Source organism: Ceratotherium simum, chromosome 17 (genome assembly GCF_057802395.1).
Source record: "Ceratotherium simum simum isolate JZ-2026a chromosome 17, ASM5780239v1, whole genome shotgun sequence".
Taxonomy (NCBI): Eukaryota; Metazoa; Chordata; class Mammalia; order Perissodactyla; family Rhinocerotidae; genus Ceratotherium; species Ceratotherium simum.
This window is the reverse complement of record NC_141916.1, coordinates 18533714-18547137: the sequence shown is the minus strand read 5'-3', so window position 1 is coordinate 18547137 and position 13424 is coordinate 18533714. Positions and strand designations below refer to the sequence as shown.

At 43.3% G+C, this 13424-nt stretch overlaps 1 protein-coding gene across 3 annotated transcripts in view; it reads left to right on the top strand.

Annotated features, from left to right (window-relative positions):
* Positions 1 to 306: 306 nt before the first annotated feature.
* DIP2B (DIP2 acetate--CoA ligase B (putative)) overlaps positions 307 to 13424 on the top strand; it is a 212838-nt gene continuing 199720 nt past the window's right edge. For all 3 annotated transcript variants that reach the window (XM_004429014.3, XM_014786452.2, XM_014786451.2), the window contains exon 1: positions 307 to 519. In XM_004429014.3, coding sequence (XP_004429071.1) covers positions 420 to 519 — 100 coding nt within the window. In that variant the 5' untranslated portion in view covers positions 307 to 419. The remainder of the gene's footprint in view (positions 520 to 13424) is intronic.

The window sequence follows — 13424 nt, the reverse complement described above, 5'->3', positions numbered from 1 at the left end:
CACTACTAAGTGAAGAGAACTGGAAAAAGTAGGGCCTGGGGCTTCTGAAACCTTCTTGGTCGTGAGTTTGTAAAACGTAAACTCTACGTGTCCACGCGAACATCAACACCATGAGCCCATTTCTCCTAGGAGAACTCGGGGTGGCGGGCTGGGGCTCGTAGTTTCAGAAATTCCCAGTAGAGGGCGCCCGAAGCTCGCGAGTCCTCAGCGGGACTCGGCTGCGGAGGCGGAGCGTCCTGGGCCCGGGGGCGGGGCCGCCACGCTCACGTGACCCTCGTTCATGGCGGCGGCGGCAGCGGCGGCGCTGGCGGCGCTCGGCGGCCGGAGCCGGATCCTGTAGCCGGGGTGTGGGCCCGCGTCAGTCCGTCCCTCCTTCGGCGCCCTCTCTTGTCTTCCGGAGTGCGGCTGGCGGAGCCGGGATGGCGGAGCGAGGCCTGGAGCCCGCGCCGGCCGCGGTGGCGGCGCTGCCGGCCGAAGTGCGGGCGCAGCTGGCGGAGCTGGAGCTGGAGCTCTCTGAGGGTAGGAGCGGGCGGGGGCGCGGGCGCCGCTGCGGAGCGCGGCCGGGGGAGCCCGGGTCCCGCCGCGCGCCCTGGTGGCCGTGCGGGGAGGGGAGGAGGCTGCCGGAAATCTGGCCGGCCGCTGAGGCTCGTCTGCCGTCCTCTCCCACTCCGCGAAGTGGGTTTCCCGGGTGGTTCATTGTGTTCTCGGGGCGGGGGTTCAGGAGGGGCTGGGGGGAGGTCCTCCCCAGGCCCAGGCTGCTTCTGCGCTCCCTGCCCGCCAGAAGCCGAGACAAAGCTGCGCCCTCCCGCTCCTGCCCTGGCGTCTGGGCACGGTGGGGGTGGGGGCGAGGCTGCGAGCCGGGTGGCTGACAGCTTTCGCTTGTCCTCCTCTACGCTTTTCGAGGGGAGGGCCCCACGCCTGTTTCAGTCCCCTTTCCCCTCTTCAGAAAAAGAGAAAGACACATGGGAATCCGCAGCACTTCTTCCTCCTTCTTTAACAATGCGAGGTGCTTCCCCAGTGACAGGAGTGGTTAGAAGCAGGGTGGGCCGTGGAGGGTCCTGGGGAGATGAGAAGCTGTGGCATTAACCGGCATTAACCCAACGTGAGACGCACGGGGCTGCTTTTCCACCACCTTTGTCACAAGCGTTTTTCCTGGTGCCTGTATTCGGGCTGGATTTTCCGCATCCGATCACCTTTTGGAGTCTTTGAAGAGGGAGGGAGAGGCGGCTACCGGTTACATGCAAATCCTGGCCGGCACCCTCTTTCTTTTGACAATGGATTGGTACGAGGAGGGTAGGATTTATTTTGAGAGTTAAAAGAATGGAATAAATCAAGCCACTGTGATGAGAGAAGTCTCTTGGACAACAATGAGAGAAACATTGCTCTGTCGTGGGCATGTGATCAGGCTTCTTCTGCAGTTGTGATCAGTTCTCCATAAAGTTCCTGTTTTTATCACAGGCTGCCTCAGACAAAAGCAGCTTTTTCTCCAAGCTTGATGTCAGTACCGTGCTGGTGTCCCCAGAGTTGCATATTCTTCCTGAGTTCCTTGCCGAAGGCCCCCTTCACTAGCATTTTTCACGTGGATTAAAAATTGTTGATTGGAAAAGAAGAATGTGACAAGTTCCCAGGAGAGAGTTCTGATTTTTTCTTTACTTATCAAGGCATTATCTCCCCAGCTCCCTCAATCCTTTACAGCAAAAAAAACCAGAAATAGATTTGAGTGTTATAAATCCAGTTGGGCATGGAAGGAAATAATTATTTTTAATAACCCCCTGTGAGATTTTCCCAATGTATAGGGAGGTGCTGTTTTCATTTGCCCTTAATTACCAACGTATTATTTTTCAATTAATCAGTTGGGAAGTTATTCTTTGGCCAGTCAGTTCCCAGAATCAGTTTGTTTCTGTGAAGTGTTTAGGGCATTACCGTGGGTTTTGCCTGTGAAGGTACCTCCTTTTTCTTCTAGACTAAAGCATTGTCATTAAATCTGTGATGACTTCCATTCAAGTCTGACTTTTAAAGCAGTTACTTTATAGTAACAGATCAGCTATCTGTGATTAGCCAGAGAGAGAGAGGTTTGGCTGGATGTTTGCGTCAGAATAAAATAAAAAATAGTAGTTGATTGCTTTTACACGGAGAGGGAAATCCTGGAAGCTCCTCATTCCTGCTATATCTGCTTCCAGCTGATTATTGTTTACTTCTCTGGGTGTTTCTAGAGAGGATTCCGAGGAACTGTTTCTAGGACTCACACTGATGAGCTCACCTTTCTCTCCTTCAGCAAGGTGTGAGACTCCTACATAGAAACTGTGGATGCCGAGGCTTAAACAGTTTCAGGACAAGTGCATGGTTTGCTTTCCACTGCAGGATTGTTTTGGTTGGCATATGACTTCGTTTGAGTTGGTTTCTTGTAGCTTTATGCTACGTTATCCTGTATTCATCTCTTTTAGCCGTGGATAACGGGAAAAAATACAGTAGGAAAACCCTGTGCCTGCAGTGTCAGCATCCCAGCCAGCTGTCTTTCTCTCTTGCTTCAAGTACAGAGGATGGTTGACCGGAGAAGTCCGTAGACATTTTTAGGAATTCAAATGAAATTAAAACAAGCCAGCAGCCCCGCATCTGTAGCATGGTGTTATTTGTGATGTCTGTAGCAAATTTTGAACGAACCTGTGCTGGTTTGTTTGTTTTACATTTTCTCTACAGCTACTGCTCTGACAAAAGTACTTTTTTCTTCTGAAATAAAAACGGTGCTTTAACTCTGTGTTTATCGTGTGTTGCTGGCTTTGGTGCACCCATTCCTTGATTTTATTCTTTTTTTTTAGGTTCAGGTTGTAGGTAGTCCTAATCATAGTGATAGTCTGAGCTGTATGCTGTTAAAGAATTTTCTTTGTGCTGGCCTTTATTTGCAGCTGCAGGTTTTGGTCCTGGCTCAGCCAACTCTGAACTGAAATGCAGGTCTCTGCCTCCTTGGCTGTGTGCTGCAGAGCGCGGTGCGGAGCCCTGTGCTGCGTCTGCTGCTTCCAGTGCGTCACCTGGACTCGGTGGGTGAAGCCTCCTGCTTCTGCACCAGAAAGAACAGCCCGAAACTGTCTGGAGAGTCATTTAAAATTGAACTTACACGTAATCACGAGCTTTTCTATAGATGAATTGAATAGGTAGGAGGTTTCTGCAAGTATTCCCAGGATTGAAAATTTTTTCATAATGCACAAATATTATAATATTATAATATTTATTATATGTTTGACAATAAGCTCTGTTGTCTGAACTTTATTCATATGTTTTAGTCAAGTGCGTGTACAGAAAGTAACACTAATGATGAGAATTATTTGTTTAAATCTGTCTGATAATACATTATATTTGTGTAATGATCTTATACATTATGTCATTTGAGCTTCGCTGTGACTTTGTGATTAGGTAGAATAGATATTATTACTACCTTTCTCACCTTTTCTTTCTTTTTGGTTTAATAGAAGGGCAAACTTAGACTCAGAAAGGCTAAGTGTTTTGTGTAAAGTTGCTCGTTTAATAAGTGCCATTATCCTAAGCTGCCATGTAATTATGACATCTGTTACCATTGAATGATTTAAATATCTTTCCTGTTATTGCACAAGCTATTAACTCTAATTTTTACTCTAAGGAAATGCTACAAAACAGTTGTATGCCACAACACCAAATAGTCCTGTTGATTCTCTTTCTGAAATCTCTTTCAAGTCTATTGTTCACTTATTTGACTCAGCAGACGTTTATTTTCTGCCTACTATGTTCTCGGGATACAGAGGTGAGCAGGGTACTGTGTTAGCTTTCAGGGAGCTCTGAGTCTGGGAGGGAAATCACTTAAAAATACCCACAGAACATCACATGAGACCACGATAGAGTTCTGTCCAGAGGCTGCCTTCTAAGAAAAGAGGAAGCTATTGGCTGTATTGTTGTTGTGAAAAAGAAACAACAGAGCTCTATAAATACAATATGCGATTGTGGGGCTAATAGAGAGGGCTAGGAGGTAGCTTGTGCAGTTCAGTCTGGGTGTGAAGGAAAGCGGGACGTAAACGCCATCCTTCTGTGGCATGTGGGAAGGAGCTCAAGTCGTTCGGTGTCTGAGAACAGTCCAAAGATGACAACTAGAAAGATATTTAAGATAAAATAACACTTACAGGAAGAGATCCTCCCTTTTTTTGTTTGAACACTTCTCTGAGCACAAACACAACACACACAGTCACATCGTCCCCTTCTCCTGTCTGTTTCATCACGTACATAGGCAGTCCTCAAAGCATGGCGCAGGGGCCACCATGAAGGCCAAAGGAGAAGAGAGGGCTTCTTCCTGGGAGTTGAGGTGAATCCTCTCTAGGAGTGGGGAAGAGGTCAGCAAGTTGAAGAAAAGGGAAAGACGCTGGATGGAGATTGTATTTCACGGTCTCAGAAGTGGGCAAGTAGAATTAAGTCACCAGAACACCGGTAAATCCCTCCTGCTTTACCTATAATAGGAAAGTGGGCCACTTCCCCCCAAATACATAGCACAGTCATGAATTCATCGGATACACCTTTACTGGAAAATTACATCTAGGCAGTTGTCACACCTGATGCTGGGAGTATTAAGGAAAGCAGGTGTATGGATTTTTATTTTATTTTTTTTTGTGAGGAAGATCGGCCCTGAGCTAACATCTGCCAATCCTCCTCTTTTTGCTGAGGAAGACTGGCCCTGGGCTAACATCCATGCCCATCTTCCTCCACTTTATATGGGAGGCTGCCACAGCATGGCTTGCCAAGTGGTGCATCGGTGCGCACCTGGGATCCAAACCGGCGAACCCTGGGCCGCCGCAGCGGAACGCGCGCACTTAACCGCTTGCGCCACCGGGCCGGCCCCTGGATTTTTAAATAAGCAAAGCCAGGCATCATCTAAGTGATCTACTGAAACTTGCGTGTCTGTATTCTTGGTGGGCCGTACTCATCTTGTGTTGGAACTCATCGTTAGGAATTGCTGTCAGCCTGTAGCACATTCCGTTGAAAATCATCATGGTGGCCAATTTTAATTCTTTGAGGGTGGAGTTTCGTTGTATAGGTTACTTGGCGTCAAGTAGAGAAAAGCTGGTTGATGTTCTTTTGGAGTCCAAACTAGCTATGGTTGAAAAAATTAGAGTGATTATAAACTGCTTTTAGTTGTGACTGTCAAAAAACTGAGAATTGGGGTGGGCCCTGTGGCTTAGCAGTTAAGTGCCCGAGCTCCGCTGCTGGCGGCCCGGGTTTGGATCCTGGGCGTGCACCGATGCACGGCTTGTTGGGCCATGCTGAGGCCGTGTCCCACATACAGCAACTAGAAGGATGTGCAGCTATGACATACAACTATCTACTGGGGCTTTGGGGAGAAAAAGGGAAAAAAAAGGAGGAGGATTGGCAATGGATGTTAGCTCGGGGCTGGTCTTCCTCACACACAAAAAAAACAACTTAGAGTAATTTTTAACTGGTTTTGAGGGCAGTTCCAGAAGAGAAGTGACAGACAGATTCATTGGAAGAATGACTCACCTTACTGTAAAGGATGGTGCTTCTTTGAACACCCTAAGTCTGGTGTGTATTTTGAAAAGTTAATCTGGTTGTTTGACAGTCCCATAGCATTGAGCTGGATTTTTGAATGGAGAGATCAGTAACTCTTCAGTCTTAGTGTAACTCTCAGCCCTTGGTGGCTACTTTCTTTCCCGGCCTATGTAAGGATTAGCACCTCAGAGTTGAAAGTTCAGAAGATTGGCTAAAAAGGGCCTTCACACTATATTTATATTACATATAATTACAGTTCTCCATGGTCCTCTCTCGTGATTAATTCAGGAATGCTCTTCGAAATGCTCCTTCCTCCTTGTCTGCACAATTTCTCGCAATTCTTTAAGAGTTCAGCTGAAGTAGTACCTTTTTTATAAACCTGACCCTGACCACTGTAAGCTCTCTCACTTTGAACTTTATAGCATTTACGGTTTATATCATTTTTGCCAATTCTGTATTTTTTAATTACTTAAATTGTCTTTCATTTCACCTCAATGTAAGCTCCTACAGAGGTGGCTCATATCTTAAACTTGTTTAAATAACTACCCCACTGTTTCTTTCTGGCATTGTTTTAGGAGTGCAATACATTTTTGCTCACTTCAATTTGATTTGAGTTGAAGCATGAAGTCTCTGTCTTGGGGATTTGATTTTGGCACAAGGCGGGGTTGTGCAGTCATTTGAGAGCACAGGTTTTGGCATCTAGTTGGCCAGGGTCCAAGTCCTGGCCTATCACTTATTAGCTCTGTGACCTTGGACAGACTGCCTAACCTCCCTGGTTTTAGTTTCTTCAATTCTTAAAAAAGGAATGACAGCCTCATTCATGTTATAAGGAGGTTTAAAATGAGGTAATAGGAGAAAAGCTGAGTGTAGTGTGTGGCATGCCGCAGGTGCTGGGTACACGTTGTCTTTCTTGTTTCTGATAGTGAATGGATGCATAGTGACTTGGCTGTTTTTAATATCTTGTGTTACTTAGTAGAATATGGTTATGTATGAAGTGATGAATGGAATCAATTTGGTATATATTTTTTACAACTGAGACTTCACTCCACCATCAGTTGCTCCTGTCGGCACCCTCTCCCCTCAGTTCAACACATGTTCGATCACTGCAAGCAGTTGACTAGAGCAGAAAAGAGTAGCTCGTTTGTTTCATACGGACATCTGGCATGTGGACATTTTTGAGTCTCTAGGTTCTGGCAATGGCTCTGAAATTTAAGCATGGTTTCTGATACTCAAGCATCTACAAGCTCTGAAAAGGCACATGGGGATGCTCAGAACCTTCAAATCATTTTTGACTCTTCCCTTTCTTAGTCCTCCATTTGTCATTAGTGAACAGATCCTTTCGATTCCTGCTTCAAAAGTTTCCTTGCATCCTCTTTTCCTTTGAGTTGCATTTACCACCAGCCTTGTTCAGTCCTCTATCTTCAGACGTAAAGTCTGATTTTTTGTCTCTCTTCAACTCTAGATTGATCTTTCACCTTTAAAAAATACTACTTTAATCTAAAGCCATTGCTAAACCCAATGTCTGTCACTCTGTCTTTAAATTCTAAGTTTCCTAAGGCAGGGACGGTCTCCTATATCCTTTATCCCTAGAGTCTAAGTTAGTGCTGTTGTATACATCAAAGAGTCCATCTCTTTTGGTTGGTTGATTATTTCATAGAGGTTTAAGTGAGAGTTTTTCACATCTTTGTGTTTATAAGGAATAAGTTGCTTTCTGTCTGGATGCTCTTTTATGAACAAGATAGGTTCTGAAAGGTCATTTCTTTGGAATTCTAATGCATCGCAGCTGACAGAATCTTTGGATACATGGGTTGGCTTCAGCAGATCTGGATACTCTCTGAAATCATGTGCAGAATTTTTGAGTGTGAGTGCTTATGTGCCTTTTTTGGGAGCAGAGTCTACAACTTTCAACAGTTTCTTAAAGAGAAGTAGGAAGCCAAGTAGGAACCAAGTCTATGTTTTATCACCTTTCCTTCTCACTGGCTTGTAAGGAAAGCCAGACTCCCTCTGCTTCCCTCCTCAACACTAACAAACTTATCTATCTCAGTTCCCACCCTTATGCCCTTTCCTCATTTTCTCAGAGGAAGAGATCTCCTCCTCCTGTTGTACTTTGTAACCCTCTGACTGTGTTCTCAGTCCCGTCCCTTCTCTTCTGGGATCTTGGGATCTTACTTCATTGATTGATCTATTCATTCATAGTCTTTTTGTCTTTGTCTCTTCCTCTTATCTTCAGCCTCTCACTTAGCACTTGGCTCTTGGCTCCTTCCCTTCAGCCTATAAGTATGCTGAAGTTTCTCCCATCTTAAAAAAAAGCAGCTTCCCACAGTCTTGTATTGGAATCTGCTTGCTCTCCTGTGCTTGCGTTCTCTTCTCATAGATCCTGGAAGGTGGAGCCTACATTTCCTTTATCGTCTTTCTTACTTTTGCTCACTACTCCTCAGTCATTACTTCCGCCTCATTAAGGCTCTGAAACAACTGTCTCCAAGGCCACCAATGACTTCTGATTTCAGACTGAAAAGTACCCACTGGATACAGCATCTTTCTCTGCAGCGTTGGATACTGTGGATTATCTTTATAAAACTCTCTCCTTCCTTAGCTTTTGTGGCATCATTTCCTTCTGGCTCCCTAACTTTTTCTTCTTATGCTCTCTCTTGGGCTTCTTTTTCTCTCTCTTCCTGCTGATGTGGGTGTTCCCGATTTCTGTCAGTAGCCTTCATCTCACTTCATATACACTTGCTGAGTCATCTCATCCATGCCCAGGGCTTCAGCTGTCATGGCTGCAAGATGGCTCCTTGGTCTATATCTTGAGGCCTGACTCTCCTCTGCCCTAGATATCCCATCGGTTTCCTCCAGACAACTGTAACTTAGTAAGTCCAAAACTGTGCTCCTTGTTTCAGCCCGTTCCACAAATATTCCCCGCGTCAGAATGTCCACTTACCCAGGTCAGAAACTTGGGGCTCATCCTTAACTTCTAGAAGATCACTAAGTCCTGTTGATTCTGCCTCCTCCCCTCCATTCACATTGTGTCAGTCTTTGTTCAGGCTTTTACTATCTCTTGATGAGGCTATTGCAATAGTCTCCTAACTTGTCTGCCTGCCTTCAATCTCTTCTGCTTCCAGTGTTTCCTTCTCCAGTCTGTGATGGAATGATCATTCTGAAACACAGATCTTTTGTGTTCTTTTCCCTGTTTGAAATGTTTCAGTGGCTTCCCCCATCCACAGGATGAAATTCAAGCATCCTTTGTGTACCAAGACCTGTCTGCTTTTTAGCCTCAGTTCCTGCTCCTTCCAGGTTTTTTCTCTCCTTTCTGGCCAGGCCCAACGATTTGCACTTCCTTGAAAGCACTGTGCTTTTTCACTTCCATGCCTTTGTACACGTTGCCTTTCTCTGAGAAGTGCCCATTCTGGCATGTTCTTCCCCCTTTTCTGCCTGGTTTCTGTTCCACTCAATTTCCTGTAAGAAGCCAGCCTTTCCTAAGCTCTCTTAAGAAGTTAAGATCTCTGTATAAGTGGCCATCAGTTATTGAGTGCTTATTATGTAACAGGCCCTGTGCTTAGTACTTTATATACTCTGCCTGGCCGGTAAGTAGGTTCTGAATAAATAGCTCCTATTATCATGGTGATGAGCAAACTGAGCTAGTGAAAAGCACCTGCACATTGAGTGGAATGCAGTGTGTGCCAGATCCCCTCTTGTTAACACCCAGCCTGATCTTTCCCTTACTCCCTACCGGTAACAGTAACATTCTAAAATGAATGGGCCTGGGCCGGCCCCGTGGCTTAGCGGTTAAGTGCGTGCGCTCCGCTGCTGGCGGCCCGGGTTCGGATCCCGGGCGCGCACCGACGCACCACTTCTCCGGCCATGCTGAGGCCGCGTCCCACATACAGCAACTAGAAGGATGTGCAACTGTGACATACAACTATCTACTGGGGCTTTGGGGGGAAGAATAAATAAAATTATAAAAAAAATAAATAAAATGAATGGCAAAGGAGAAAGAATGCTGGATTTGAGTCATTTAGACTGGGTTCGGGCCGGCCCCGTGGCTTAGCGGTTAAGTGTGCGGGCTCCGCTGCTGGCGGACCGGGTTCGGATCCCGGGTACAAACTGAGGCACTGCTTCTCCAGCCATGCTGAGGCCGCGTCCCACATACAGCAACTAGAAGGATGTGCAGTTATGACATACAACTATCTGCTGGGGCTTTGGGGGAAAAAATAAGTAAATAAAATTATAAAAAAAAAAAAAAAAAGGGGCCGGCCCCGTGGCTTGGTGGTTAAGTGCACGCACTCCAATGCTGGTGGCCCGGGTTCGGATCCCGGGCGCGCACCGAGGCACCACTTCTCCGTCCATCCTGAGGCCGAGTCCCACATACAGCAACTAGAAGGATGTGCAGCTATGACATACAACTATCTACTAGGGCTTTGGGGGGAAAAAATAAATAAAATAAAAATCTTAAAAAAAAAAAAAAAAAGACTGGGTTCAAGTCCTGTTTCTGTTGCTTACTGTATGACTTTGGGCCAGTCTTTGAAGTGTGCTTCTAATCCTAACAACTCCTAAAGATAGGTGTGTGACTTCCATTTTGTGGAGGCTTGTTAAAGAACACGAAGCCTCAAGTACAGTGTGTTGGGGTTGGAACCCAAGTCAGCTTGGCTCCAAACCCCACAGTTTCCACACTTCCATCCGCCTCCATCTCTCTGAATCATGTTTCAAGTAATTTTGGCAAAATTCTTTACTATCTTAACTGTTGGGCCCCATTTTCTTAGGATACAGCTTCTGTCTTTGGAGTGTTGGAGATAGGGCTCCTTGAAGGGAAAAGAATGGGAGTGCTCTATCCTGTTCTCAGAGAAATAGACAGAAATAGGAGTGAGGTTGGGTATTTCCGACCTGGCTTTGCCAGAAGCAGAGGAGTTAGCACCCGAAAATATAGTTGGAGGGTTTCCTTCATGCCAGCCTACTTTCTGGAAAACTGTGACTTCTTTATTTCTTAAAAAAACAAAAAATATTGAGTAAAATCCTATAAGACTATTTATAAAGGGAAAGATAATTTTATATACTTATATTTTGATATGAAATTAATTTTTCTTCCTTGAATTGAGATGGGGATGATGAGAAGCTGAAAAGGGAAAAAACCCAGGAGGAAAATATTTTGGATGCCACCAGGACTGCCCTAAATGAAAATCCACAGGTCTAGCGTCTCTGCGAGGTCCTTTGTACTGTACTTGAGCTTCTGGACTATGGATACGGTGTTGTAGTTACATTCTGGCTCAGAAAGAGTTTTTAGTGTTTTTTTCTTTAAGATGTTTAATGTTTAATTTTAAAATTAATGTGTAAATTAATGTATATATTTCTGTAAGTGACATATACTTTAATTGATTTTTCTTGGAGTTACTTTTTTGTGAAGGAATAGTTCTCTAATATCTCTATTTTCAGAGGAGTATTGCTTTTAGGGATAAATTAAAACATAGATAGGTTTCTTTCCTTTCTTTTTAAGGACCTTGGATTATATTGTCTCAAGTTACTCATAGACTGGAACTTGTGGGTTTTAACTCGGGTCAGGTGTGAATGTATTATGGTGCTGACCAATCTTGTCACTAAATCTCCTTTTTAAAAATAAACCCAGCAGGAATTGTTAGGTAGAAGCTTCTCATAGTTTCTTGTTTAGTAAATCTGTGACTGAGGCAAACAGGCTGTCTTAAAAATTTCTTTTTTATTGAGGCATAATTAACATACAACGTTATATTAGTTTCAGATGTATTACCTAATGATTCGATATTTATATGTATGGTGAAATGATCACCACAGTAAGTCAACATCCATCACCATATATAGTTAAAAAAATTTTTTTTTCCTGTCTTAAAATTTTAGAGTTGTCATTCTTACTTTATTGGACTTCCTCTCTGGCTAGGAGAAACTTTCATTTTTAAATTGAACTTGTAGAAAAAGCCTTGGTATGAGTTTTCCTCCCATAGTTCTTTGCTTGTTGTTTTTCTTCAAGGAGACCAAGGGAAGTATTAGAAGATGAACTTCCTGTTAAAAAAAAACTTCCTCATTTGTTGGTTCTCTGAGCTCTGAGCTGTAATAGTACCCCTATATTATAACTATTTTTCAGATTATCTTTAAGTTATGAAATTATCATTTGCCTAAATATTCTCATCTCCCTTTGTAAGCTACTTGAGGACAGCACGCAGCATCCTTCAGAGTAAGTGCTTTTCAGAACTTATTTAACCAGTGAATGAATCTAGGCTCTGTCATCAACCTCCCTGTCTATTCTTATTTCCCTACTGGTACTGACAGACTCTTCTATTACAGTCAGATGGTGTCATCACTTTTTCCTGGCGGGTTCATTCCCATCTCTTTGCCTTTGCAGTGACTGTTTTCTTTGTCAGGACTGCCTTTTCTCCTATTAAAATTTACCCGTGTCTAATGGCCTGGCTGATGTCCCCTCATCATAAAACCATCTGACTGCTTTAGTCCATATTAATCTCTTCTATTTTTAAACTATTGTTGTATTCAGTAACACAGTTTAACACTTAACTGACCACTATTTATTTGTTCCATTTCTGTTATTTTTGCCTCCTCAGTTAGACTTTACATTTCTTGAATGTAATGACTAGGTCTTCTACCTTTTGGAACTTGTAAGGTACTGAATATATTAATATATCAATAAATGTATGTATTGAGTGCGTATATTTGTAAGATCTTTTGAGAGGGTGAGAGATGCACAGAAGGCAGATTCCCTGCTTTCAAGGAGCTTTCAATCTAGTAACTTCTCAACAAATGGCTGTTTGGGTTTTAAAAGTATTAATTTAGATAATTATCTTTTGAGTACTTAGAAGCATTTTTATTTTCTACGCAAGTGATAAGATAGCATTTAAACAATCTCATTTGAAATGATTCTGGGAAGATGGCAGCTTGAGCACATTTCTCCTGCCCTTTTCTTTTTTTAACTCGGGTCAAGTAAAATAACAATTTCAAAGATTCGAACAAAAATACCAAGAGTTAGAATGGGAACTCATGAAGATAAAGTGAAAGGACTTGAAGGATAGATCCAGGAAACCTAAAATGGAAATAATAAGAATCTTAAAAGGAGAAATAAGTAATAGAATAAAAATTCCCCAAGCTGAAAAAAGATTCCCTGCAAACTGAAAAAGACTGCAGGTTGAAAGAGTTCACTGTGTTCCAGGCAAGGTTGATGAGAAAAGGCACAAACCTAGGCATGTTCTGATAAAATTCCTGAATTCAGTGATAAAGAAAAAAACCTCTACAAGCTCCTAGGTAGAAAGATAAAGTTAAAACTACAACAACAACAAGAAAACAGACTATTCTCATTTGCAGTACTACAACTTTGGTGATGGTGTAACAAACATCCACAGAGGATTTAGAGAGAGGTCTACACTGCAAGAATCCTGTATGCAGTCTAGATATTATTCACCTTTCAAAGAAAAGAAGGCTTTATGTGAGTGTGCAAGGATTCAGAGATTATATCACCCATAGACTCCAATGTGAGCAGTATCCTCTAATCAAAGAGATAATACAAAACAGAGACCCCGCCCCCCAAGGTAGAAGGAGGAGAGGAAACAGTGATGGACAATGGACTTTGAAATATATATAATTACGTCTATTGAGAGTGACAAGGAATGTGTAATATAAATGCTAAATAAGGATCTTTGAAATAGAAGAGACATATTGCAAGAGAAAACCTAGCTGTCTGAGTGAAATATTCTAAATGATTTTAGCAAAACTCAGATATTGTGGGACAGGGTAGTGCGGGGGTAGGTGAGAAGTAAAAACATTAGTTGGTATCATTGGGATGTTGCCAGGGGAATGTATGGAAATGAACAGCCTTGTTGAGGAGAAAATACTTCATTTATAATAGTGTTAAGAATTATGAACTACTTAAAGATAAATATCAT